This window comes from Myotis yumanensis, unplaced genomic scaffold, assembly GCF_028538775.1.
Source record: "Myotis yumanensis isolate MYYU_CA2020_CCGP unplaced genomic scaffold, mMyoYum1.0.hap1 SCAF_2, whole genome shotgun sequence".
Lineage (NCBI taxonomy): Eukaryota > Metazoa > Chordata > Mammalia > Chiroptera > Vespertilionidae > Myotis > Myotis yumanensis.
The window spans coordinates 100,380,619-100,404,736 of NW_027223753.1; the positions used below are offsets into that span (position 1 = coordinate 100,380,619).

The following is a 24,118-nucleotide window of genomic DNA, read 5'->3' on the forward strand; positions in this document are numbered from 1 at the left end:
GCGAGCCACATTCGTCTCTTTGGCCCTTTGAGTGTGGCTCTTCCACAAAATACCACGTGTGGGCACACATGTACAGTGCGATTGAAACTTCGTGGCCCATGCGCAGAAGTCGGTATTTTGTGGAAGAGCCACACTCAAGGGGCCAAAGAACCGCATGTAGCTCGCGAGCCGCAGTTTGCCGACCACTGTTTAGGGCAGTGACGGCGAACCTATGGACACGAGTGTCACCTACTCATTTTTTTGGTTGATTTTTCTTTGTTAAATAGCAATTAAATATATAAAATAAATATCAAAAATATCTTTGTTTTACTGTGGTTGCAAATATCAAAAAATTTCTATATGTGACACGGCACCAGAGTTAACTTAGAGTTTTTCAAAATGCTGACATGCCAAGCTCAAAAGGTTCGCCATCACTGGTCTAGGGCAATGGAAACTAAAGAGAAAATAAACAAATGGAACTACATCAAAATATAAAGCAAAAGAAACCATCAACAAAACAACAAGAAAGCCCACTGCATGGGAGAACATATTTGCCAATGTTATCTCCGATAAGGATTTAATCTCCAACATTTACAGGGAACTCATACAACTTAACAAGAGGAAGATAAACAACCCAATCAAAAAATGGGCAATGGACCTAAATACATACTTTTTGAAAGAGGACATACAGAAGGCCAAGAGACATATGAAAGAAAACACGATCAAGGTCACTAATCATACGAGAGATGCAAATCAAAAGGACAATGAGATACCATCTCACACCTGTCAGAATGGCTATCATCAACAAATCAACAAATGACGATTGCTGGGGAGGGTGCAGAGAAAAAGGAACCCTCATGCACTGCTGGTGGGAATGCAGACTGGTGCAGTCACTGTGGAGAACAATATGGAGTTTCCTCAAAAAACTAAAAATGGAACTCCCATTTGACCCAATGATCCCACTTCTGGGAATATATCCCAAGAAACTAGAAACACCAATCAGAAAGGATATAATGCACCCCTATGTTCATAGCAGCACAATTTACAATAGCTAAGATTTGGAAGCAGCCTAAATGCCCATCAGCAGATGAGTGCATTAAAAAGCTAGTACATCTACACGACGGAATTTTATGCTGCTGTAAAAAGGAAGGAACTCCTACCATTTGCAACAGCATGGATGGACCTGGAGAGCATTATGCTAAGCGAAATAAGTCAGTTGGAGAAAGATAAATATCACATGATCTCACTCATTTGTGGAATATAATGAACAACATAAACTGATGAACAAAAACAGATCCAGGACAGTGAAGCATCAATCAGACCGTCAAATCTCAGAGGGAAGGCAGGGGAAGGTGGGGTTAAAGGGGAGAGATCAACCAAAGAACTTGTATGCATGCATATAAGCATAACCAATGGACACAGACACCAGGGGGGTGAGGGCATGAACGGGGGGGTTGGGGGAGGTAATGGGGCGATAAGGACACATATGTAATGCCTTAATCAATAAAGAAAAAAAAACACCCAAAAAAATAATTGATAAAATCAAAGACTATGTCTCTGGTGAAAAAAAAAAAGCAAAAACTTCTGTTGGATCTAAGACCAAAATAAAGTAAGAAATGTAATTTTTAAAAAAGATTGGTGACCTTGGCCGGTGTTGCTCAGTGGTTGGAGCGTGGGCCCAAGAACTAAATGATCACAGGTTCCATTCTGGTCAGGGGCTTATACCTTGGAAGCAGACTCAATCCCTGGCCCCATTCTGTGTGCGTGTAGGAGGCAACTAACCAATACGTCTCTTTCACATGGATGTTTCTTTCGCTCTCTGTCTCTCACCTTCCCTTCCATTTTCTTAAAAAAAAAAAAAATCAATGGGAAAAATATCCTTGGGTGAGGATTAACAAAAAAAAAAAAAAAAAAAAAAGATATTGGTGAATGATGTCACTGAAAAATGACAAATGGTGGTGAGCAGTGAATGTCAGTCAGGTGAAGCTTAAGGCATGCGTCCATAATGAGATCTGACTCTTGCTTATTTCACACTTCATACAATATTGATAAGATAGGGCAGTGGTCAGCAAACTGTGGCTCAAGCAAGCCACATGCGGCTCTTTGACCCCTTGAGTGTGGCTCTTCCACAAAATACCACGTGTGGGCGCGCATGTACAGTGCGAGTGAAACTTCGTGGCCCATGAGCAGAAGTCAGTATTTTGTGGAAGAGCCACACTCGAGGGGCCAAAGAGCCGCATGTGGCTCGAGAGTCACAGTTTGCCGACCACTGAGATAGGGTATTATATGTAACTAGAGGCCGATACACAAAATTCATGCAAGAGTAGGCCTTTCTTCCCCTGGCTGCCGACGCCGCTTCCCTCTGGCACCCAGTACCTGGGCTTCCCTCTGGCCACCGGCAGGCATGCTGGACCCGAGCTTCCCTCACAGCCCCGGCTTTGTCAGAAAGGTCATCAGTCTAATTAGCATATTATGCCTTTATTATAGATATTATAGATAAGAAGCATAACACATCAATTTTTACTTAGCATTACTTTTTCTGGATAACTGTGCCCACTATATATGTGTAGACTTATTGTGCCAGAAGATGTGAAACAAGTATAAATATGTGATAGGGAAGAACACTATTTCTGATTTAGATTAGTAATGTAAGTATGTATCTTCAATAAAATTTATTCCACAAATCAAACATTTTGTATGACAATTTAAGTGGTGCTATAAGATATATGAAAGACATTATAAGAATGACAAAATAGTCTGGCTGGCATGGCTCAGTGGTTGAGCATCGACCTATGAACCAAGAGGTTCGATTCACAGTCAGGGCACATGCACAGGTTTCAGGCTCGATCCCCAGTCGGGGGTGTGCAGGAGGTAGCCAATCAATGATTCTCTCTCATCATTGATGTTTCTATCTCTCTCTCCCTCTCCCTTCCTCTCCAAAATCAATTAAAAGATTTTTTTTTTAAAAGAATGAGAAAATATAATATACCAAAAACATTAAACCATCAAATAAATGGCTTATTTTCTACAAAAGATACAAAAATGGACAATAGAAAAACCACCGGCAAAGATGGGAAAGCTCACCACTTATAAATTTAAGGACAATAAATTAGCACAGCCCTTCAATGAAAATCTAATCCAGGACAACTGTAAAATAGAAAACTACAAAATCATCTCCTTAAAAAATATAGTTGTACAAAATCTTGAAATATTAACAAATCAATCTAAAAGTACAATTAAAAGAACAATGTACCAAAATTAAGGTTATTCCTACTGGAAAGATGCTTCAGAATCATTTATATAAAATTAAGAGAAATTTTTACCATTATAGTAATAAATGTTAAAAATAACAATAAAGAAGATTTAAAATGGCGGTAGAGCAAGTGGATGCTACACAAACACGCTCCTAGGACTAAACTGGAATTACAAGTAAATTACAAAAAAAACCATCCTGAATAATCAACTGAAGACTAGCTGGAGAGAACCCGGATAACCAAAGATAGAAAGAGGAGGATCACAAGGCAACTGGTAGGAAGGGTAAAAAGTGCAAAAGGGCTGGCCAGGCTCCCAAAGACAGCTGCTTAAGTCCCAGGGTCTAATCCACAAGCTGGGCCTTCCCAGCAGAAAGCACCAAAACTGGAAAAGGTGCCCACATAACATCTGGCTGTAAAAACTAGCAGGGATTCTATTGGCCAGGGAGAGATGACTGGAAATGCAGGCACTCTTTTAAAAGGTCAACGCACAAAATTTCATGTGCAACCACTCACCTTGGGCTTTGGCAAAGGGAAGGGAAGAGTGGATTGGAGCTGTGTGAGCAGAAGGCAGGGTTGGGCCTCTGGGGTTAGAGTTCGTAAGGCAGATAACCTGGTTTCCTGTGCTAAGTCATTACCTTATGCTGCAGAGAACATCTTTCTGCCTGACATTTATAGAACATTTCACCCCAAAGCTACAGAATGTACATGCTTCTCAAGTGCATATGGGTCATTCTCAAAGGCAGACCACATGTTAGGACAGAAAACAAATCTCCACAAGACTGAAATCCTATCAAGCATCTTCTCAGATCGCAACGAAATGAATTTAGAAATCAACTATAGTAAAAACACCCAAAAACATTCAAACACATGGAGGCTAAATAGCATGTTATTTAACAACTAATGGGTTACCAATGAGATCAAGAAAGAATTCAAAAACTTCCTGTGAAAAAATGAAAACACACAACAACCCCAAATCTCTGGGACACAGCAAAAACAGTCCTGAGAGGGAAGTTCATAGCACTACAGGACTATGTAAAATAACAAGAAAAATTAATAATAAACTATTTAACCCTACAACTTAAAGAATTAGAAAGAGAAGAAAAATAAAAGCCCAGAGTAACTAGCAGGAACTAAATAATAATGACTAGAAAAGAAATAAATGACATAGAGACTAAAAATAATAATAATAATATAAAAACATTAATAAAACCAGTCCTAACTGGTTTGGCTCAGTGGATAGAGCATCAGCCTGCGGACTCAAGGGTCCCAGGTTCGATTCCAGTCAAGGACATGTACCTTGGTTGTGGGCACATCCCCAGTAGGGGGCTGCAAGAGGCAGCTGATCGATGTTTCTCTCTAGTCGATGTTTCTAACTCTCTATCCCTCTCCCTTCCTCTCTGTAAAAAATCAATAAAAAATATTAAAAATAAATAAAACCAAGAGTTGAAAAGATAAAAAAGATTGATAAACTATTAGCCAGACTCAGCAAGAAACAGAGGACCCAAATAAATTCAGAAATGAAAGTGGTGAAGTAACAACTTACACCACAGAAATACAAACGATTATAAATATTTTTCCATGTATAAGACGCCCCCCCCTTTCCCAACCCAAAATAAAGAAATCAATATTTTAAACATTTTGCTGGTTTTCCTGTTAAGGCCTTCTTCTTTTTTGGCATCTTAAGGAGTTGTTCTTCCTGTTTTCTCCACTGTCTGATCATAGACTCAGTGGGAAGAGGTCCAAATTGTCTCTGCGGTTCTGTTTCCATGCTCTTTTGCATAGCTGATTACATTCAGTTTGAATTTTGCAGAGTAAGACAATCGCTTACCGGTATTTATCTTTTTATTTTTTGACATCTTTATGGGCTCAGAATGCTTGGTCCCTGTTGCATCTGCCCACTCTCTACCTCGATCTCAAATTACAGCATCAGCTGACGTCAGTAACAATAAGGCTCATGAGGAGGAAGCCTCTTTGACAAGATATGGGCAGATACACACCTGTACGACTCCCTCCTCGGCTGACTTCCGTGTATAAGACACCCCTCGATTTTCAGCCTAACGATTTTAGAAAAAAATAGGGTCTTATACACAAAAAAATACGGCACTATGAACTACTATATGGTATGCCAAAAAACTGGACAATGTGGATGAAATGGACAAATTCCTAGAAAAATAAAATCTCCCAAAACTGGATCATGAGGAATGAGAAAACCTGAATAAGCCAATAACAACTGAGGAAATAGAAGCAGTAAACAAAAGCCTGGGTCCGGATGGCTTCACAGGGAATTTTACCAAACATTCGAAGACGAACATCTATACTCCTCGACCTATTAAAAAAAAATCCAAGAGGAAGGAACACGTCCAATCTCTTTTTATGAGGCCAGCATTAACCTAATTCCAAAACCAGATAAAGACACTACAAAGAAAGAGAATTACAGGCCAATATCCCTGATGAACACTAATGCTAAAATCCGTAACAAAATATAAGCAAGCCCAGCAGGCATAGCTCAATGGCTGAGCATTGACCCATGAACCAGGAGGTCACAGTTCGATTCCCAGTCAGGGCACATCCCTGGGTTGCAGGCTTGATCCCCAGTGTGGGGTGTGCAGGAGGCAGCCCATCAATGATTCTCTCTCATCATTGATGTTTCTTTCTCTTCCTCTCCCTTCCTCTCAGAAATCAATAAAAATATATTTTAAAAAATATTTGCAAATCGGATCCAGCAATATATTAAAAAGATCATATACCATGACCAAGTGGGATTTATTACAGGGATACAAAGCTGGTACAATATTCACAAATCCATAAATGTGATACACCTCACATAAACAAACTAAAAGAAAAGAACCACATGATCATATCAATAGATGCAGAAAAAGCACTCTACAAAATTCAACACCCATTTTTGATAAAAACTCTCAGCAAAGTGGGAATTCAGAGGGAGCATATCTCAACATAACAAAGGCCGTAAATGACAAATCTACAGCCAATATCATTCTCAATAGGCAAAATTAAAACCATTTCCCCTAAGAACAGGAACAAGACAGGGATGCTCACTTTCACCACTCTTATTCAACATATTACTAGAATTCCTACCCACAGCTATCAAACAAGAAGAAGAAATAAGAGACATCCAAATGGAAAAAGAGGAAGTAAAACTCTCATTATGCGCAGATATTGTACATAGAAAACTCTAAAGACTCCACCAAAAAAATACTAGATTTAATAAATGAATTTGGCAATGTAGCAGGATGCAAAATCAACACCCAAAAACCGAAGGCTTTTTTACAACAATAATGAATTCTCAGAAAGAGAAACTAAATAATCCCATTTATGATTTTAAAAAAATAATTAAGATACTGAGGAATAAACTTAACCCAAGAGGTAAAAGACTTGTACCTAGAAGAGTACAGGATGTTCGTAGGGAGTTAAGCCTCATACTGACCTGTGGCAGGGCCACAAACAAGTCCCAGCTTGGAGGACAGAGCCCTCTCAGCATAATTAAACTTAACTTATAGTCCTCCCTAGTTCCTTCCTAGGTAATGGGCTGTGGGAGGTGCAGCCAAGTGCTGCCAAAACAAGATGAAACTCACAAGAACATTGTAAACATGTTGACCTCTATCTACCCTTGTTCTGCTTTGTGTGTTCTGACTATAAAATAAAGCTTCAGCTTGCAGGCTTGGCACTGTCTCTCCATCAGAGAAGCAGCATTCCACCAAGCCCCAGCTGTATTCTCTTGTCTGTCTTCTTAAATCCTTCACCGCCCCTCCTCAGGCTCACCAACCTGCCCGTGCTGGACGCGGCACAGACATTGAAAAAGAGATAGAAGTAAATATAAGCAAATGGAAGAATATACCGTGTTCATGGATTGGTAGAATTAACATCATTAAAAAGTCCATACTACCCAAAGGATGTCAGAGATTCAATGCAAACCCTATTAAAATACCAACAGCATATTTCACAGATCTAGAACAAATACTCCAAAAAATTATATGGAACCAAAAAAGACCCCAAATAGCTGCAGAAATCTTGAGAAAGAATAACAAATTGGAGGAATCATAATACCAGATATCAAGTTATACTACAAACCCAACATAATCAAAACAGCCTGGTACTGGCACAAGAACAGAACAGAAACCCCAGCAATCGACCCAAGCCATTACACTCAATTAGTATTTGACAAAGGAGGCAAGAACATACAATGGGATCAAGATCGTCTCTTCAAAAAATGGTGTTGGGAAAATTGGACAAGTCCATGCAAAAAGTGAAATTAGATGCCCCAACAAAAGAATAAACTCAAATTGTATAAGAGTTAAATTTAAGTTGTGAAATCATAAAAATCTTAGAAACCATAGGCAGCAAAATCTCAGACATTTCTCATAGCAATATGTTTACCGATACACCTCCTAGGGCAGTGGTTCTCAACCTGTGGGTCGAACAACCCTTTCACAGGGGTCGCTTAAGACCATCCTGCATATCAGATATTTACATTACGATTCATAACAGTAGCAACATTACAGTTATGAAGTAACAACGAAAATAATTTTATGGTTGGGTCACAACATGAGGAACTGTATTTAAAGGGCCAAAAGATTGAGAACCACTGTCCTAGGGCAAAGGAAACTAAGGAGAAAATAAACAAATAGGACTACATGAAAATAGAAAGCTGCACAGCAAAAGAAACCATCAACAAAAAGAAAAGGAGAGCCCACTGTATGGAAGAACATATTTGGCAATGATACAGCTGAAAAAAAGGTTAATATCCAAAATAAATAAGGAAATCATACAACTTAACAAAAGGAAGACAAACAATCCAATTAAAAAATGTACAAAGGACCTAAATAGACATTTCCCCAAAGTGGACATAGAAATGGCTAAAAGACATGTGAAAAAATGTTCAAAGTTACTGATCATCAGAGAAATACAAATTAAAACAACAATGAGCCCTGGCTGGTTTGGCTCAGTGGATAGAGCGTCGGCCTGCGGACTGAAGGGTCCCAGGTTCAATTCCGGCCAAGGGCATATGCCTTGGTTGCGGGCACATCCCCAGTGGGGGGTGTGCAGGAGGCAGCTGATTGATGTTTCTCTCTCATGGATGTTTCTAACTCTCTGTCCTTCTCCCTCCTCTCTGTAAAAGATCAATAAAATATATTTTTTTAAAAATAAAAAATAAAATAAAATAACAATTAGGTATCACCTCAAACATGTCAGAATGACTACCATCAACAAATCAACAAATAACCAATGCTGATGAGGATGTGGAGAAAAGGGAACCCTCGTACAGTACTGGTGGGAATGCAGACTGGTACAGCCATTATGGAGCTTAAAAAATTAAATATGAAACTGCCATTTGACCCAGTGATCCCACTTCTAGAAATAGATACTAAGAAATCTGACACACCAATCAGACAGAATGTATGCATCCCTATATTCATAGCAGCACAATTTACAATAGCTAAGATATGGAAACAGCCCAAGTGCCCATTTGTAGATGAGTGAATAAAAATGTTGTGGTATACAATGTTTATACCATGGAATACTAGTACTATGCAGCCATAAAAAAAGAGGGATCTCTTACCCTTTGCGACTGCATGGAGGGACCTGGAGAGTATTATGCTAAGTGAAATAAGCCACTCAGAGAAAGACAAGTATCACATGATCTCACTCATACATGGAATCTAATGAACAAAATAGATCCAGAGACATCGAATCACAGAACAGATTGTGGAATCTCAGAAGGAAGGCGGGGGAGGATGGGTGAGTGGGAAATGATCAACCAAAGAACTTGTATGCATATATGCATAACCCAAGCACACAGACAATAGGATGGTGAAGACCTGGGTGTGGGTCGGGGCTGGTAGAGGTGTCAATGGGAGAAAAAAGGGGACATACGTAATACTTTCAACAATAAAGATTTTTAAAATAAATAAATAACAGCAAAATATAGAAGCCTTTCCTTATATTAAAAATTCTAAACGAACAGGATAGGGAAGGGGAAGAAATATCCAAGTTAATTACAACACTGTGTAAAGGACTAGTTCTTTCAGTTGTTTAAATTCTGTAACTTGATCATTAAAATCCCGCGGTCTGATCTTACCTTTGGAACCAAAAGCAAAATCCCCAGAATTACTGGAAGCCAAGTCTGCAAATGACAGTCCTGTGTTGTTTCCAAATCCAAATGAAATCGTTTTGCTTTCCACTAGCAAAAGGAAAAGAGAATTTAATATTTCATTTAATAAACATCAAAGTTTTATTGAGGACCCAATGACAGTAAGGGTAGAACCTTCTTTAGTACTCAGGGGCTTGGGGTTGGGTATGAAGCATTTATCTTATGGTTATTTCTCTGAAAAAAATTACAAGAGTCAGCCAATTCTGAGCTTATTCAGTATTTCTAAAGGTACAAGTATTATTTCCAATACCACTATACCAAAAGCATGCCAAATATAATTTTTAATATGTTTTCATTAATTTGAGAGAGGAAGAGCGAGGGAGAAAGAGAAACACCAATCAGCTGCTTCCTGCAGGTCCTCCACTGGGCATCGAGCTGTTGACCTCTTGGTGCACTGGATGATGCTCAACCAACTAAGCCACACCAGCCAGGGCCCAAATATAATTTTTCTTTAAATGAGATATATATACACAAGCCAGATATAGAAGTATACAGTTTGTGCTTTATACTGTCTTCTATAATCTAAAACATTCATTCAAAGGGAAGATTTTAGGAAATATCTTCATAAAAAATTTCTGTGTTCTCAATTATAAATAACAAGCTCATAAAACCTGATTTTTAAAAAATATTTGGTCATCAGGAATTTTGGAGTCTTGTCTTAATTCTGTCAAAGTGCAGCTGCATGCCCTGACTGGTTTGGCTCAGTGGATAGAGCGTCGGCCTGCGGACTCAAGGGTCTCGGGTTCGATTCCAGCCAAAGGCATGTGCCTTGGTTGCGGGCATGTCCCCAGTGGGGGGTATGCAGGAGGCAGCTGATCGATGTTTCTCTCTCATTGATGTTTCTATCTCTCTATTTCTCTCCCTTCCTCTCTGTAAAAAATCAATAAAAATATATTTTTTAAAAAAAAAAAGTGCAGCTGCAATATCTCTTGAAGTCTTATGCACCTTACCTTCTGCATCTAAAAATGGGATGTTAGGCCTGACGTTACCTTCCTCTTGTATCATATTGAGACTCCAAAGTGGCATATTTGTGACTTATTCAGGACTACTTTTGAAAAAATTAGCGTGTTCTGGAAAAATTAGAGTGCCCTAGCCAGTTTGGCTTAGTGGATACAGCATCAGCTTGTGGACCAAAGGATCCCGGGTTTGATTCTGGTCAAGGGCACGTTACTTGGTTGCAGGCTCCTCCCCGGCCTGGGCCCTGATTGGGGCATGTGCATGAGACAACCAATCGATGCACTTCTTTCACATCAGTATTTCTCTCTGTCTTTCCCTCTCTCTTCCATTCTCTCTAAAAAATCAATGGAAAAATATTCTCGGGGAGGATTAAAAATAAATACATAAATAAAATTTTTTTTCAAAAAAGAAAAAATTAGGTAACAAAGAAAATGTACACATATAAAGCAATACAATGTTAAAAGATTTCCCCCCTCCTAATATCAACTGGAACGAAAAACAGGGAAAAGCATATTAAATATTAATTACTAAAAACAAATAGTTAATTTAAAGAAGTGGGTAGAGAAAAAGAAAGACATTTAAGTACAGTTGACTCTTGAATAATTTGTGAAGTCAGGGGCACCAACCTCCAATAGTCAAAAATCCATGTATAACAACAGACGCCCCAAAAACTTAACTACTAATAGTCTACTGTTGTCCAAAGTTGATGACCACATATTTTTATGTTGTATATATTATATACTGTATTCTTACAATAAAGTAAGCTAGAGAAAAGATGTTATTAAGAAAATCATCAGGAAAATACATTTACAGTATCTATTTAAAAAGCCCCACATGTAAGTGGACCCATGCAGTTCAATTCAAGCACATGCTGTTCTTGCGTCAACTCTAGTAACATAAATATTTAACATCCCTACTATAATATTTCTATAATTACTTCATATATACTTAAAACAATTTTAATAAACTTGAGTGACAATATAATTCAAACAATACAGTAGCTCCCCGATATATGTAATTTTGCTTTCCATAGTTTCAGTTACCCATGGTCTACCATGATCCAAAAATATTAAATGGAAAATTTCAGAAATAAACAATTCATAAATTTTAAATTGTGTGCTGTTTTGAATAGTGTGATATAACCTCACACCATCCCATTCCATCTCACATGGGACATGAGTCAGCCAGGCTACATAAAGTGCCCATCTAGCCCTGGGCTTGGCTCAGTGGATAGAGCATCAGCCTGCGGACTGAAGGGTCCCAGGTTCGATTCCGGCCAAGGGCACATGCTAGAGTTGCGGGCTCGTTCCCCATTAGGGGGTGTGCAGGAGGCAGCCAATCAATGATTCTCTCTCATCATTGATGTTTCTATCTCTCTCTCCTTCTCCCTTCCTCTCTGAATCAATAAAGAAATATATATTTTAAAAAAGTGCCCATCTATTACTCACTTAGTAGCTGTCTTGGTTATCAGAGATAGGGAAAAGAGAGATCACATTAACATAACTTTTATTACAGTATACTGTAATAATTGTTCTATTTTACTATTAGTTACTGTTTTAATCTCTTACTGTAACTAATTTATAAATTGAATTTTATTATAGGTCAATATGTCAGTCCGCAGGTTCTGCATCATCCTTGAATTCAACCAACTGCAGGTCAAAAATATTCAACAACAAAAAACGTTGCTATACTATATGCTTAGGCCTACTATGATTCCCTCTATATTGAACAAGTATACTTTTTTCCTTGCCATTATCCCCTAAATCAGGGGTGGGGAAAGTCAACCCACAGGCCATATAAGGCCCACGAAATAATTTGGTCTAGCCCTCCTAAGGCATTAGGGATGAGATAAATGTTTGACCAAATATAGCAGGCTAATTTTAAGGTGATAATTTTGTATGGCCCAAGAATGTTGTTATAAATATCCAAATGGCTCTCTTAGCAGAAAAAAGGTTCTCCACCCCTGCTAAACAATACAGCAACAACTATTTACAAATTATGTACATTGTATTAGGTATCATAAGTAATCTAGAGAAGATTTAAAGTATGCAAGAGGATGTGTGTAGTTTGTATGGAAACACTACATTTTATATACGGGAATTGAACATCCACAGATTTTGGTAAGGAACGGAAGGGGATTCTGGAACCATTCCCCCACAGATACCCAGAGATGACTGCATATATAAAGGGGGAGAAAAAGGAGCATATGGGGTTCGGTACTATCTACAGTTTCAGGCATCCACTGGGGGGTCTTGAAACATATCCCCTGTGAATAAGGGGGAACTACAAATAAAAATACCATCACAAAGAAAATTTCCATGTAAGCAAACTATCATCATTTATTCTCAGATAGTGTCATCTATTCTGAAGTCTAACAATAAAAAGGTAGTAATTTCTAATTATTACAACAAATATCTTATGCCCATTTGTATATTACAAAATTTGTTTTAAGACAGGGAGTTTCTAGGATTGACATCTTTTCAAACATACAGGTGTACATTACATAATGTATGCCTAGAAGGTTTTTGTAAACATATATCAAATTTTACCTTGGCTTGTAGAATCTGCATCATTGTCCTTTCTAGTAGACAAATCTACAGGTTTGTCCACAGTTCCAGAAAAAATAGATGATGAGCAAATAGATTTGGTTATAAAATCAGGTTCTTCAGATTTACATAAAAATGGTACGGTCACTTTAGTCCCACCTGTACACACACTGTCAGCCGTGCTAGTTATTTCCTCATTGTGGGATTTCTGCAAAGAAATAATAAGAAACTGACAAAAAGGATCTTATACCCTATTTTAAAAGAAATCAAGGACTTGGGGTTCCAAACAAAATGGAGTAGCACACTTCACCTTATCTCTCCCATTCCACACTCCATCCTATCTCCCCTAATACCTACAACCAAACTGAATTTACTAGTAAACAGATAAAACACTTAGAAAAAGCCTGTGAAAGGTGAATGAAAGCAAGAGGATTAAGACTCTAAACCTTCAGGCATAATCTAGTAGCGAGAACCTTGTGAGGGTTTTTCACCCCTCCTCCCAGAAGAGTCCATAAAACTAGAGCTGTCATCCTAGGCAGTGACTCAGTTGATTGGAGCATCATCCCATACACTAAAAGGTTGCAAGTTCGATTCCCAGTCAGGGCACATAACTAGGCTGGTGGGGATGAGTACAGGAGGCAACCGATCAATGTTTTTTTTCTCCCTCTTTCATCCTTCCTCTCTATCTAAAATCAATAAAAGCATATTGTTGGGTGACGATTTAAAAAACAAACAAAAAACTGGAGCTGTCAATTGCATAGATGGAAAACGTCCCGAGAAGTTCTAGCTGGTTTGGCTCAGTGGATAGAGCATTGGCCTGGGACCTGAAGGGTCCCGGGTTCAATTCTGGTCAGGGGACAAATACTCTTAAAACAAATGAAAACATAGAAGTTCTCAGCAAGGAAACAGAAAGTATGAAAAAAAAAGAATCAAATGGGAATTTTATAATTTTAAAAGAATCTAATGGGAAAATACAGTAACAGAAATTTAAAGTTTTATAGGACAATATATAGACGGTGGGCAATATATAGAGGGAATTTTCTTTGAGTTCTTCATAAGGAAAAAGACTGGTTACGAATAATACGATATACTTATTAACTCAAAAGAATGGCACAATGCAATCTCTTAAGTGCTCAAATTGCCAGCCCTCATTATTTACACATTTTTGTAGCTTGCCCTGGTCCGTTTGCTCCGTGGTTAGAGCACTGGCCCCTCAAACCAAAGGGTCAAGGGTTTGATTCCCGATACTTCGGTTATGGGCTTGATCCCCAAGGAGATCAGGATGGGTGCAGGAGGCAACAGATCAACGTGTCTATCTCACATCAATTCCTCTCCTTCCCCTCTCTCTCTCTCTCTCTCTCTCTCTCCCCCTTTCTCTCCTTCCTCTCTCCCCTCCACTCTCTCTTTAAAAAATAAAAAATTAGCTGAAACCGGTTTGGCTCAGTGGATAGAGCGTTGGCCTGCGGACTGAAAGGTCCCAGGTTCGATTCCGGTCAAGGGCATGTACTGGGGATGTGCCAGAGGCAGCTGATCGATGTTTCTCTCTCATCGATGTTTCTAACTCTCTATCTCTCTCCCTTCCTCTCTATAAAAATCAACAAAATATATTTTAAAACATAAAAAATTAATGGGAAAAATACCTTCAGATGAGGATAAACAAAGAGAAATTGAAAATAACCTTCAATGGATTAATGAATAAACTGTGGTACATCCACACAATCGAATGCTACCTAGTTATAAACATAATGTTACTATAACACAATAACTTGGACAAATTTCAAGGGCATTATGCCAAGTGGAAAAAAACTGGTATCAAAGGTTACAACATATGATTCCATTTTTATATAATAAAGGCTAATATGCAAATCAACCAGAGGAACGACTGGTCACTATGACACACACTGACCACCAGGGGGCAGGTGCTCAACGCAGGAGCTGCCCCCTGGTGGTCAGTGTCCTCCCACAAGGGGAGCGCCACTCAGCCAGAAGCCAGGCTCACGGCTGGCCAGCACAGCAGCTGTAGCAGGAGCCTCTCTCGCCTCTGCAGCAGCACTAAGGATGTCTGACTGCTGGCTTAGGCCTGCTCTCCATCCCCCGAAGGCTCCCAGGCTGTGAGAGGGTGCAGGCCAAGCTGAGAGACCCCCTCCCTACCCCCTACCCCAAGTGCACAAATTTCGTGCACTGGGTCTCTAGTTTTTATATGTTAATCTGGAAAAGGCAAAAACAGAAACAGAAAACAGATAAGTAGCCAGAGATTATGGGTGGAAGAGGATTTGCTCTATATCTTGTCTGTGGTAGGAATTACAGAATTCAAGCATGTATAAGAACCCATAGAAAACACACATACACACATATACATACTACAAAAGTGAATTTTACTTAAGTATATAAAGATATTAAAGCAAATGAAAAAGGTTATTTTTTAATATACTGAAACCCCAAGGAAAATTCATTCTATGTTTGTGTCAAATGTCTTAGAGTATTACAGCAATCTATACTAATAAAAGGGTAATATGCTAATTAGATTAGACATCTTCCAGATGTCCTTCAGGACAAAGCCACGGTGGCAGGAGCCAAAGCAGAGGCAGTTAGAGGCGATCAGGCCAGCAGGGAAGGGCAGTTAGGGGGCGATCAGGCCGACAGGGAGAGCAGTTAGGGAGCAATCAGGCCGGCAGGCAAGAGGAGTTAGGGGGCGATCAGGCTGGCAGGGGAGGGCAGTTAGGGACGATCAGGCCAGCAGGGGAGGGCAGTTAGGGGCAATCAGGCCGGCAGGGGAGGGCAGTTAGGGGCCATCAGATCAGCAGGGGAGCAGTTAGGGGCCTCAGGCGGGCAGGCAGAGGTGGTTAGGGGTGAACAGGCAGGCAGGCAGGTGAGCGGTTAGGAGCCAGTGGTCCCAGATTGCAAGATGGATGACCAACTGCAGGGATCGAGACTAAACCAGCAGTCAGACATCCCCAGAGAGGTCCCCGATTGGAGAGGGTGCAGTCTGGGCTGAGGGACCCTCCCCCCAATCCCGTGCATGAATTTCATGCATTGGGCCTCTAATATCTAGTAAAGACCAAGGGTCCATAACGACCAGGCTCAACCAAATACCGTGGAAGTCAGTGCTGGGTTGCCATGGCGACCCAGCACTGACTGCAGCCGGTGCCGGGGCAGCAACCCAGCACTGACTGCCGAGGGGGCTGTGGATCAGGCCCAGAGAGAGACCTGCAGAAAGAGAGGCAGGATCTGATCCCCAGACTCCATGGAAGCTGTTCATCAGCCGTTGCCTCTCTCTCTCCTGGTTTCGCCAGCAACCATGCCTCTGTTTCTCTCCAGGCCTCCTCAGGGTCTGCTGATCAGCCCCACCTCTTTGATCAAGACCAGAGGCAGGCCCATTGGCACAGAAAGCAACCAATCAGAACCAAATCTGGGTGAAGTGCCAGGAGCCAATGGCTGCCTAGGAGGCGGAGCTTTTGATGCTGACTGGCATAGAAACTGACCAATCAGAACCTAATCTGGGTGAAGTGCGAGGAGCCAATGGTTGCCTAGGAGGTGGAGCTTTTGACACTGGCATAGAAACCAACCAATCAGAACCTAATCTGGGTGAACTGCAAAGGCCGAACCTAAGGTTGGGGCTGAGGAGGAGTTGTAAGGGCAATGGCTGTTTGGTGTAAGGTGTAAGAAAGCGGTTCAATTTTTTCATGACCGGTTTGGTAGCATAGTGCTTATGGCTGTCTATCAGTCCAGATATAGGGATTATGTGTTTCTGTTTGCCAAGAGCATCTCCTCCTGCTGAAAAAGACTCCCCCCCCTCCACCCCCGCCATTTAAGCAATCCTATCCTATATCATCTATCTATATTAATAAAAGAGTAATATGCTAATTAGATCTGGTCGACCGGCAATCTTTCGGACGTCTGACTTCCTTCCAAACAAAGCCATGGTGGTGCGGGCCAAGGAAGAGGCAGATAGGGGGAATTAGGCCGACAGGGGAGGGCAGTTGGGGGCGAGATCAGGCCGGCAGGGGAGGGCAGTTAGAGGTGATCAGGCAGGCAGGCAGAGGGAGTTGGGGCGGTCAGGCAGGCAGGCAGGTGAGTGGTTAGAAGCCAGCAGTCCCAGATTGCAAGAGGGATGTCCAACAGCCAGTTTAGGCCCGATACCACAGGGATCAGGCCTAAACCGGCGGTCGGACATCCCCCAAGGGGTCCCCGATTGGAGAGGATGCAGGCTGGGCTGAGGAATCACCCCTCTTCAGTCGTCTCCCCCCCACCCCCGCCCTGCAAGGAATTTCATGCACCAGGCCCCCAGTTACTTATAATAGCCAAAAAGTAGAAACAAACCAGATGGCCACAACAGATGAACAGACAACTAAAACGTGCTATTTTCCATATAATGGGATATCATCAACCATAGAAAATGAAATACAGATATATGTTGCAATGTGAATACCCCTAGAAACAAGTAAGTAAAAGAAGCATATACAAATGATAACATATTATGACCTATTCATATGGAATCTCCAGCATAGGCAAATCTACAGTGACATAAAGTACAACTATGGTTAACTAGAGCTACAGGAGTTGAGTGGAAATAAGGAAGGGTAATGACTACCAAAGGTTACAAGATTCCTTTTTGTGATGATGAAAATTTCTAAAATTATTGTGGTTATGGTTGCACACCATGCGAATGTACTAAAAACCACTGAATTGTACACTTCAAAATTGTATCTGAATTGCATCACAATAAACATAGGCAACACTACTTGGGGGATGGGTGTGCTTTAATTCAACTTCTAACACATGCCCTGAATGAAAAACTCCTGTTAGACAAAGCAAATTATTTGTCTTGTTCAAAACTGTATCCCCAATCCTCAGCACAGTGCTAGCTCATGGTAAACTCTTTAAATACCATACATAGTCATTTTATGCCAGGGATGCATATCTGCAGACCTTTCATAATCCAATATGATTTATACTGAGTGTGAATTAGGAATAATGTATTCTAAAAGGATGGAAATCTTCACCCATTATAACATGTTTTGACTTTAATCATTTTTAGTTCTCTCTTTCATCTGTGTATCAAAAGGTCCTCTCCTGCAAATTTATAATTTTTATAGCATTTTTTTCAATCTTTTCAATGACTTATTACATTTAACTTCTGTAACAAAAATATTTTGGAAGAGCCCCTAGTTGCTACTTAATGAACATTATGATGTTACAAAATATTTTATAAGATTTTAAGTTATAAAATGTTTTGAAATAATGCATTAATCACCTCAAATAAAATATTTCAACAGCTATAGACAGCATGGTTCACAAAAAAACTGAAAAAAGATATCAAATCCTTGTGTAACAAGCTTTGGCACCACAAGGTAGGAAAAGAATAAATAATGTACAATTCAGTCTGCACATCAACATTAAAATTATTTTCCAGTTTTATTTTTTAAGTTTTGCACATAAGAATGATGCACATTTATATTGCATTGTTTTGCCCTAGCTGGTGTGGTCAGTTGGTTGGAGCACCACCCCATACACCAAAGGGTGGCAGGTTTGATCCCCAGTTGGGGCACATATGGGAAACAGCCAATCCATCAGCCGATCCATCAATGTTTCTAGATTTTTCTCTCACAGTGGTGGCCCTCCCCTCCCCTCTCCTCTTCCTCTCCCTCTCCCTTCTCTCTCCTCTCCTCTCTTTAAATCTGTAGATTTATTTAGCATAGAGGCTACTGATGCAAAAACTACCAAAAGAACTTCCACAAATAAATCCATTAGTTAAAAATGAGAAAGGGATGTCATTATATTAGCTGATGACCATTGTACTGATAAATTAAAACCTACTGAATAGTTGGCACATCCTAGGTGGACAACTGGAAAAAGCAGCCAACTAGAATCCTCAGTCACAGACTATGAAGGGTAGTAAATTTCTTAAAGACACAGACCATGTACTGGACCACATCTCTCTGTAGCTACAGATCCTTTAATTAAACCATTGCATTCATAACTAACTCCAGGACTTTATTTCACTTTACCTTTCCAACAATAAAACAGTATTTCTTGAGGGGACAGGGACCATTCTGAATACATATCAATAGGTTATAAAAAACTACTAGACAGGGACCTTCTCTTCCAATTTCTGTGAAATATAAATTAAAACACCAAGGTGTTGATACGTATTCAAATTATCACTACATTTAAGCTAAGAAAGTAATCAAATCACGAAATTATTGACAAAGCAATGTATAAAATAAGCCAAGGGAACTAGGTTTCAAATGCTGTATTTCCTATCCACTCTGCCCACCGTAGAATAAACTAACTTACATGAAAAATGAACCACTTAATACTGTTCTTGGTATTGTGGTAGGCATTCTTAGAAATATCTGCATAGTTTATGCCACCCCATTCCCCAAAACCCAACATACACAGAGGGGTGAACCTTTTTAGTCATCTATGAAAAGTCCTCCTTCCCTAGACATAGTTGACTAAACTAGTAGATGCCTAATACGTTTGCTAGCCAAAACACATTATTACCATTTGGTAAGAACATTCTAGCTTATTGCATCAACAAAGCCAACTGAGCCAAAAGAAAAACAATGAAAGTGTCCTTACTTGGGCTTCCTGAACTTTTTGAAGCTCTGATTGAAAGTCTTCCCCATTTCCATTGTCCTCATCGGTATCACTGCCGACTCCACAAAAAAATGTAGGTGGAAGTTTTAATGTATCTGCTTTTGCCTTCTCTTCAACTGTTGGTTTCTTTTCCCAAACAATAATGCATTCTTTCTCATTTTCTGAAAATCCCATACAACACACGCAAAAGAAAGTTAAGATAAAAGTAAATGAAGTACAACTATTTTACAACAATGGCCCAATTTTACAACAGACTCAGGTAACAAGACCTAAGTGCCAACGGAAAACAAGAACTAGCAGAACAGTATTTTTCACTTCATATTGTTTTAAAATATTTTCAATCACCACAGGCATATTACATAATAAAGTTGGTAATTACAAAAATAATCAAATTGGGAAGTTCCTTTCAAAAAAAAGATTTTTTAAAAAACTATTAGTAATTTTAACTTTACATACCTGTTAGACTTTTTTCTAATGGTTTACATTTTTCTGAGTCATCCAGATATAGTTTTCCATTAAGTTTCTTGATAGCTGTTTCAAAATCTTCATCTTAAAGTATAATTGATTTTATTAAATAAAAGAATTTCTAGTGTTTTCCTAGCCAGAAATCTAGAAATTATCTCCAACTTCAGACTTTTCCTTACTCCCCACATGCAAATAGCAATCATTTTGACAATTATATATCCCTAATGCACCTTCTGATAGAAATCTCACTGAAAACTCGCCTCTTGTTTGAGCTGCTCTATTATCATTTTAGCTCATCTACCTATCTCCATGTCCCACAACTCAATCTTTTATACCACTATCCAAGTGGTTCTACCAAAACTTTTCTGTAGTCCCCTGCTTTAAAAAAACTCTGATATGGTACACAAACTTTTCTACGATCAAACCCGTCTGCCTCAAAGACTTTAAGGATATTATGATGGTTTTCAATTGCCTCAAAATGCCTGCCCTGCTCATGGTAGTCATTCAAAAAATGGTTACTTAATACATCATTACATCCACTGGCTATTTACACATACATTTAGGATAAACATCTATCTATCTGCAAGGACAGCAGTGAGGGTTCTAAGAGCAGGCTTAATATAAATTAACCACACCTCCCAATTACTAAGATTAGCATAAAAAGAATGCTTTTATAAAATAACAAAAGATTTACCATCCTCTTCTTCTTCGCTAACATAATCTGGTCTATTCTTATAGCAGAAGAAAGTTGGAGGAAGTTTAAGTTTGCTTGCAAGAGCTCTGTGCTCTGGAGTTGGGGTTAGCTCATATACAATAAGAACATCCTCATCTGAGGGAGGGTCTTCAGGTTTTATCTTCTCTTTTGCTATAACACAAGTCAAAAAAATTGATAAAGACAGGTGTTAAATCAGTATTAACACATCAATATTCTAACTGAAAATAAAAACCATGGAACTTATCTGTAGGTTAAAATAGCATACTAGTAAAAGCACATATACTTTGATGTGGACAGAACCCTAAAATAGTAATTACAATCAGTAGTAGACAAGGATATAGAATTTAATGTTCTATCAAAAACCCTTAGTGAGCACAAAATCTATTTAAAAAACAAAAAAATCACCCTGGCCAGTGTGGCTCAGTTGGTTGTATTGTCCCATGTACCAAGAGGTCATGGGTTCAATTCCGTCAGGGAATATACCCAGGTAGCAGGTTCAATCCCCAGTTGGGGTACAAACAGGAGGCAACCAATTGATGTTTCTCTCTCTCTCACCCTTTCTCTCTAAAATCCATAAAAACATATCCACAGGTGAGAATTAAAAAAATAAAATCCTTTTACTTACTGATCATTGGAAAAAAGTTATTATTAATGGCTATAATTTAAAAAGTGCTGCCATAACCATATTTGACATACACAATAGTTGGGCAAAATACGCATGCATTTTCAACTGAAAAAAATTAAAGCAATCACAAGTAAAAACTAAGTGTAAATATAAAACTAGTGCAAGCCCTACTTTGATTAGTTGCCACAAGGAAAGTTAACAATTGCCAAGATGGCAGGTGATTAGAGTTACATCCAGTTTTGAATGTTTCCAAAAATGGTAATAGATAAAATTAAATAAAAACTGTTATCCTATAGGTAAGTAATACTAAATACTGTAAAAATTTAATACAATTACTATAGCTAAAAAACCAACAAGGACAACAAAAAAGGCAAAAATTAAAAAATGGAGAGAAAAGGAATTCTTCATACAATCTGCTCTGGTTTATAAAAAAGAATTTCTGCCCCTGGCCGGTGTCGCTCAGTGGTAGGAGCGTCAACCCATGGACCAAAGGGTCACAGGTTTGATTCCCAGTCAAGGGTACATACTTGGGTTGCAGGTTTGATCCCACGCCCGAGTCAGGGCCCATCGTGTCTGTCTGTCTGTCTGTCTCTCCCTCTCTCCCCTCCACTCCTTCCTCCCTTTCCACTCTCTCTAAAAGTCAATGCAAAAAATGTCCTAGTGTAAGGATTAACAAAACAAAAATAAAACAAAAAAAAGAATTTCTGGGCAAAGGAACCGATAAATGGTAAACAACTTATGAAGCATGTTCTGTACCAACTGGTACTGTCCAAAATGGCAGCCTAGCCAGTGTGGCCATTAAGCAATTAAAATGTGTCCAAACTGAGATGTGCTACAAGTTTAAAATACACAGTGGATTTCATAGACTTGGCACTAAAAAGAAAAAGAATATACCTCATTTTGTTATATTGATTAGAATTTTAAATGTTACTTTGGATATAATGGGTTAAACTGAATACTTGTTAAAATTAATTTCATCTTTTCTCTTTGTTCACCTGTTTCTTTTTATTTTTAATATAGCTACTGGAAATTTTTATTTTACACACATAGGCCATATTTATTTCTATGGGATGGCAATGATCTGGAGAACTAGAGCCCTGTAACAACATTAAATTTGCCTTTCACTCTCCTTCATTACAAAAATAGTAATTCCTAGCCAGGGATAGTACAAAACATCTTAAGAACAGATTCTTGTTCCAGTTCTGTTGTGAGCTAGTAAAGACAACTTGGGCATAATGAACAGCCCACGGGGCCCTAGTTTTCCTCATGTTTTAGAGTCTTTGTCTCTAAGATCCTTTGGGACTCTGACACACTCAAATTTGAAACAGAATAACACTGTTTATCCTGAAGTAGCATACTGGTAAATTTGCATGTAGGCCAGGGATTCTTAACGGAGGCCCAGAGTCTGTAAATATATACCCTTTACAGAAAAAAGCCAGACTTTTCACATAATTTCTTAAAGACTGCACACTTTAAAATAAAGCTTAAGAGTTGCTTTAGCTAGTAATAACATGGACATAACTTTATAACTGAAGACCCCAAAAATCAAGGATTGTCATTTTATTAATGTACTTGTTTGGCAACCTATAACACAGTGGCTAAAGATATGTTATTAGACACTAATATGGAGTTTTCATTTCCCTAATTTGTGCCCTTGAAGGTCTTTAAGAGATTCCACTCTCTTTTATAAAAGATCTGTACTACATACATAACAAACCAGGAATAACATAACAGGTGGATATTAAAAATGGGCACACTTTCAAATACGATTAATTTTCTGAAACATGTCCAAAAAGAATGGCCCTAAGTGGACGCACTGTTTCATGTTGTATGCATGCTATTACCATCACATGTTTGGATACAGGCTGACATTAGTGACTAAAGAAAAGGGTTAGTAAAATATAGGTCTTCATTAAGCAAAATAAAAAAATAAATAATGGAGTAATGAAGTACAAAGCAGTAAAAGGTAAAGACCTAATAGATCTTAAAATAATGTTATGCAATAGTGAGAAACATGACATCCAAGTACATTAAAAAACAGCATTAAATGGTATTATACCACCAGTCAAAAGTTACTTGCTTTTAAACTGACATTCTTTAACATGCACACTATAGTGTTAAGTACTTAATTTCAAACAGCCACAGTTACTTTTCTAAAGTCTACCAGCTGCTAAAAAACTGCTGTCATCTCATACTGAGAATGCTCACTCTATACCTTTGTTCTCAGGCTGTGAGGAAGGAGTGCTGGTCCAAAAGGCCATTGGATTAGATTTAAAAAGACTAAAATTAAATCCTAGAAAATAAAGAGTATTTAATTTTTGAACATAATGAGAATCAAAGTGAATATGATGTTAAAATATAAAAAGCCAGAGTCCCTCAATTTAAGCCAATTTGGCCATTTTACATATTCATTTATCCAAGAGGTTCAATCAGAGTATGATGTTAAAATATAAAAAGCCAGAGTCCCTCAATTTAAGCCAATTTAGCCATTTTACATATTCATTTATCCAAGAGGTTCATTCTTTGTTCATTTAATAGAGTGGCAAGACTAACTTACATAAAATGTGAGCATCTCAGTACCATGTTTTTTTGTTTTTCCTTTTGAGTGACAAGAAAATAACAATAACTTAAAGAATGAATACTTAAGAAAAAAGAAAGAAAACAGACTCAAGTTAATGTTCATGACTCAAGTACAAGTGACTAAAGTTCTGTAGTGCATTGGGTTCATGTGCTCTGCCCTAAGTACAATATAAATATCTTCCAGTTATTCAAATCTCCAAACTTACACACATACTCTCTTTACTG

The 24,118-nt window shown here is 38.8% G+C and overlaps 1 protein-coding gene across 2 annotated transcripts in view; it reads right to left on the reverse strand.

The window, feature by feature from the left end:
* LOC139003698 (E3 SUMO-protein ligase RanBP2) overlaps positions 1-24,118 on the reverse strand; it is an 88,828-nt gene that overhangs the window by 5,769 nt on the left and 58,941 nt on the right. Inside the window, exons 21-26 of one of the 2 annotated variants that reach the window (XM_070405857.1) lie at positions 23,529-23,606; positions 20,668-20,838; positions 19,965-20,057; positions 19,491-19,669; positions 12,909-13,113; positions 9,331-9,432 (exon numbers count right to left, since the gene is read on the reverse strand). In XM_070405857.1, the coding sequence (XP_070261958.1) occupies positions 9,331-9,432; positions 12,909-13,113; positions 19,491-19,669; positions 19,965-20,057; positions 20,668-20,838; positions 23,529-23,606 (828 nt within the window). The remainder of the gene's footprint in view (positions 1-9,330; positions 9,433-12,908; positions 13,114-19,490; positions 19,670-19,964; positions 20,058-20,667; positions 20,839-23,528; positions 23,607-24,118) is intronic. The other variant, XM_070405856.1, reaches the window with a different exon arrangement.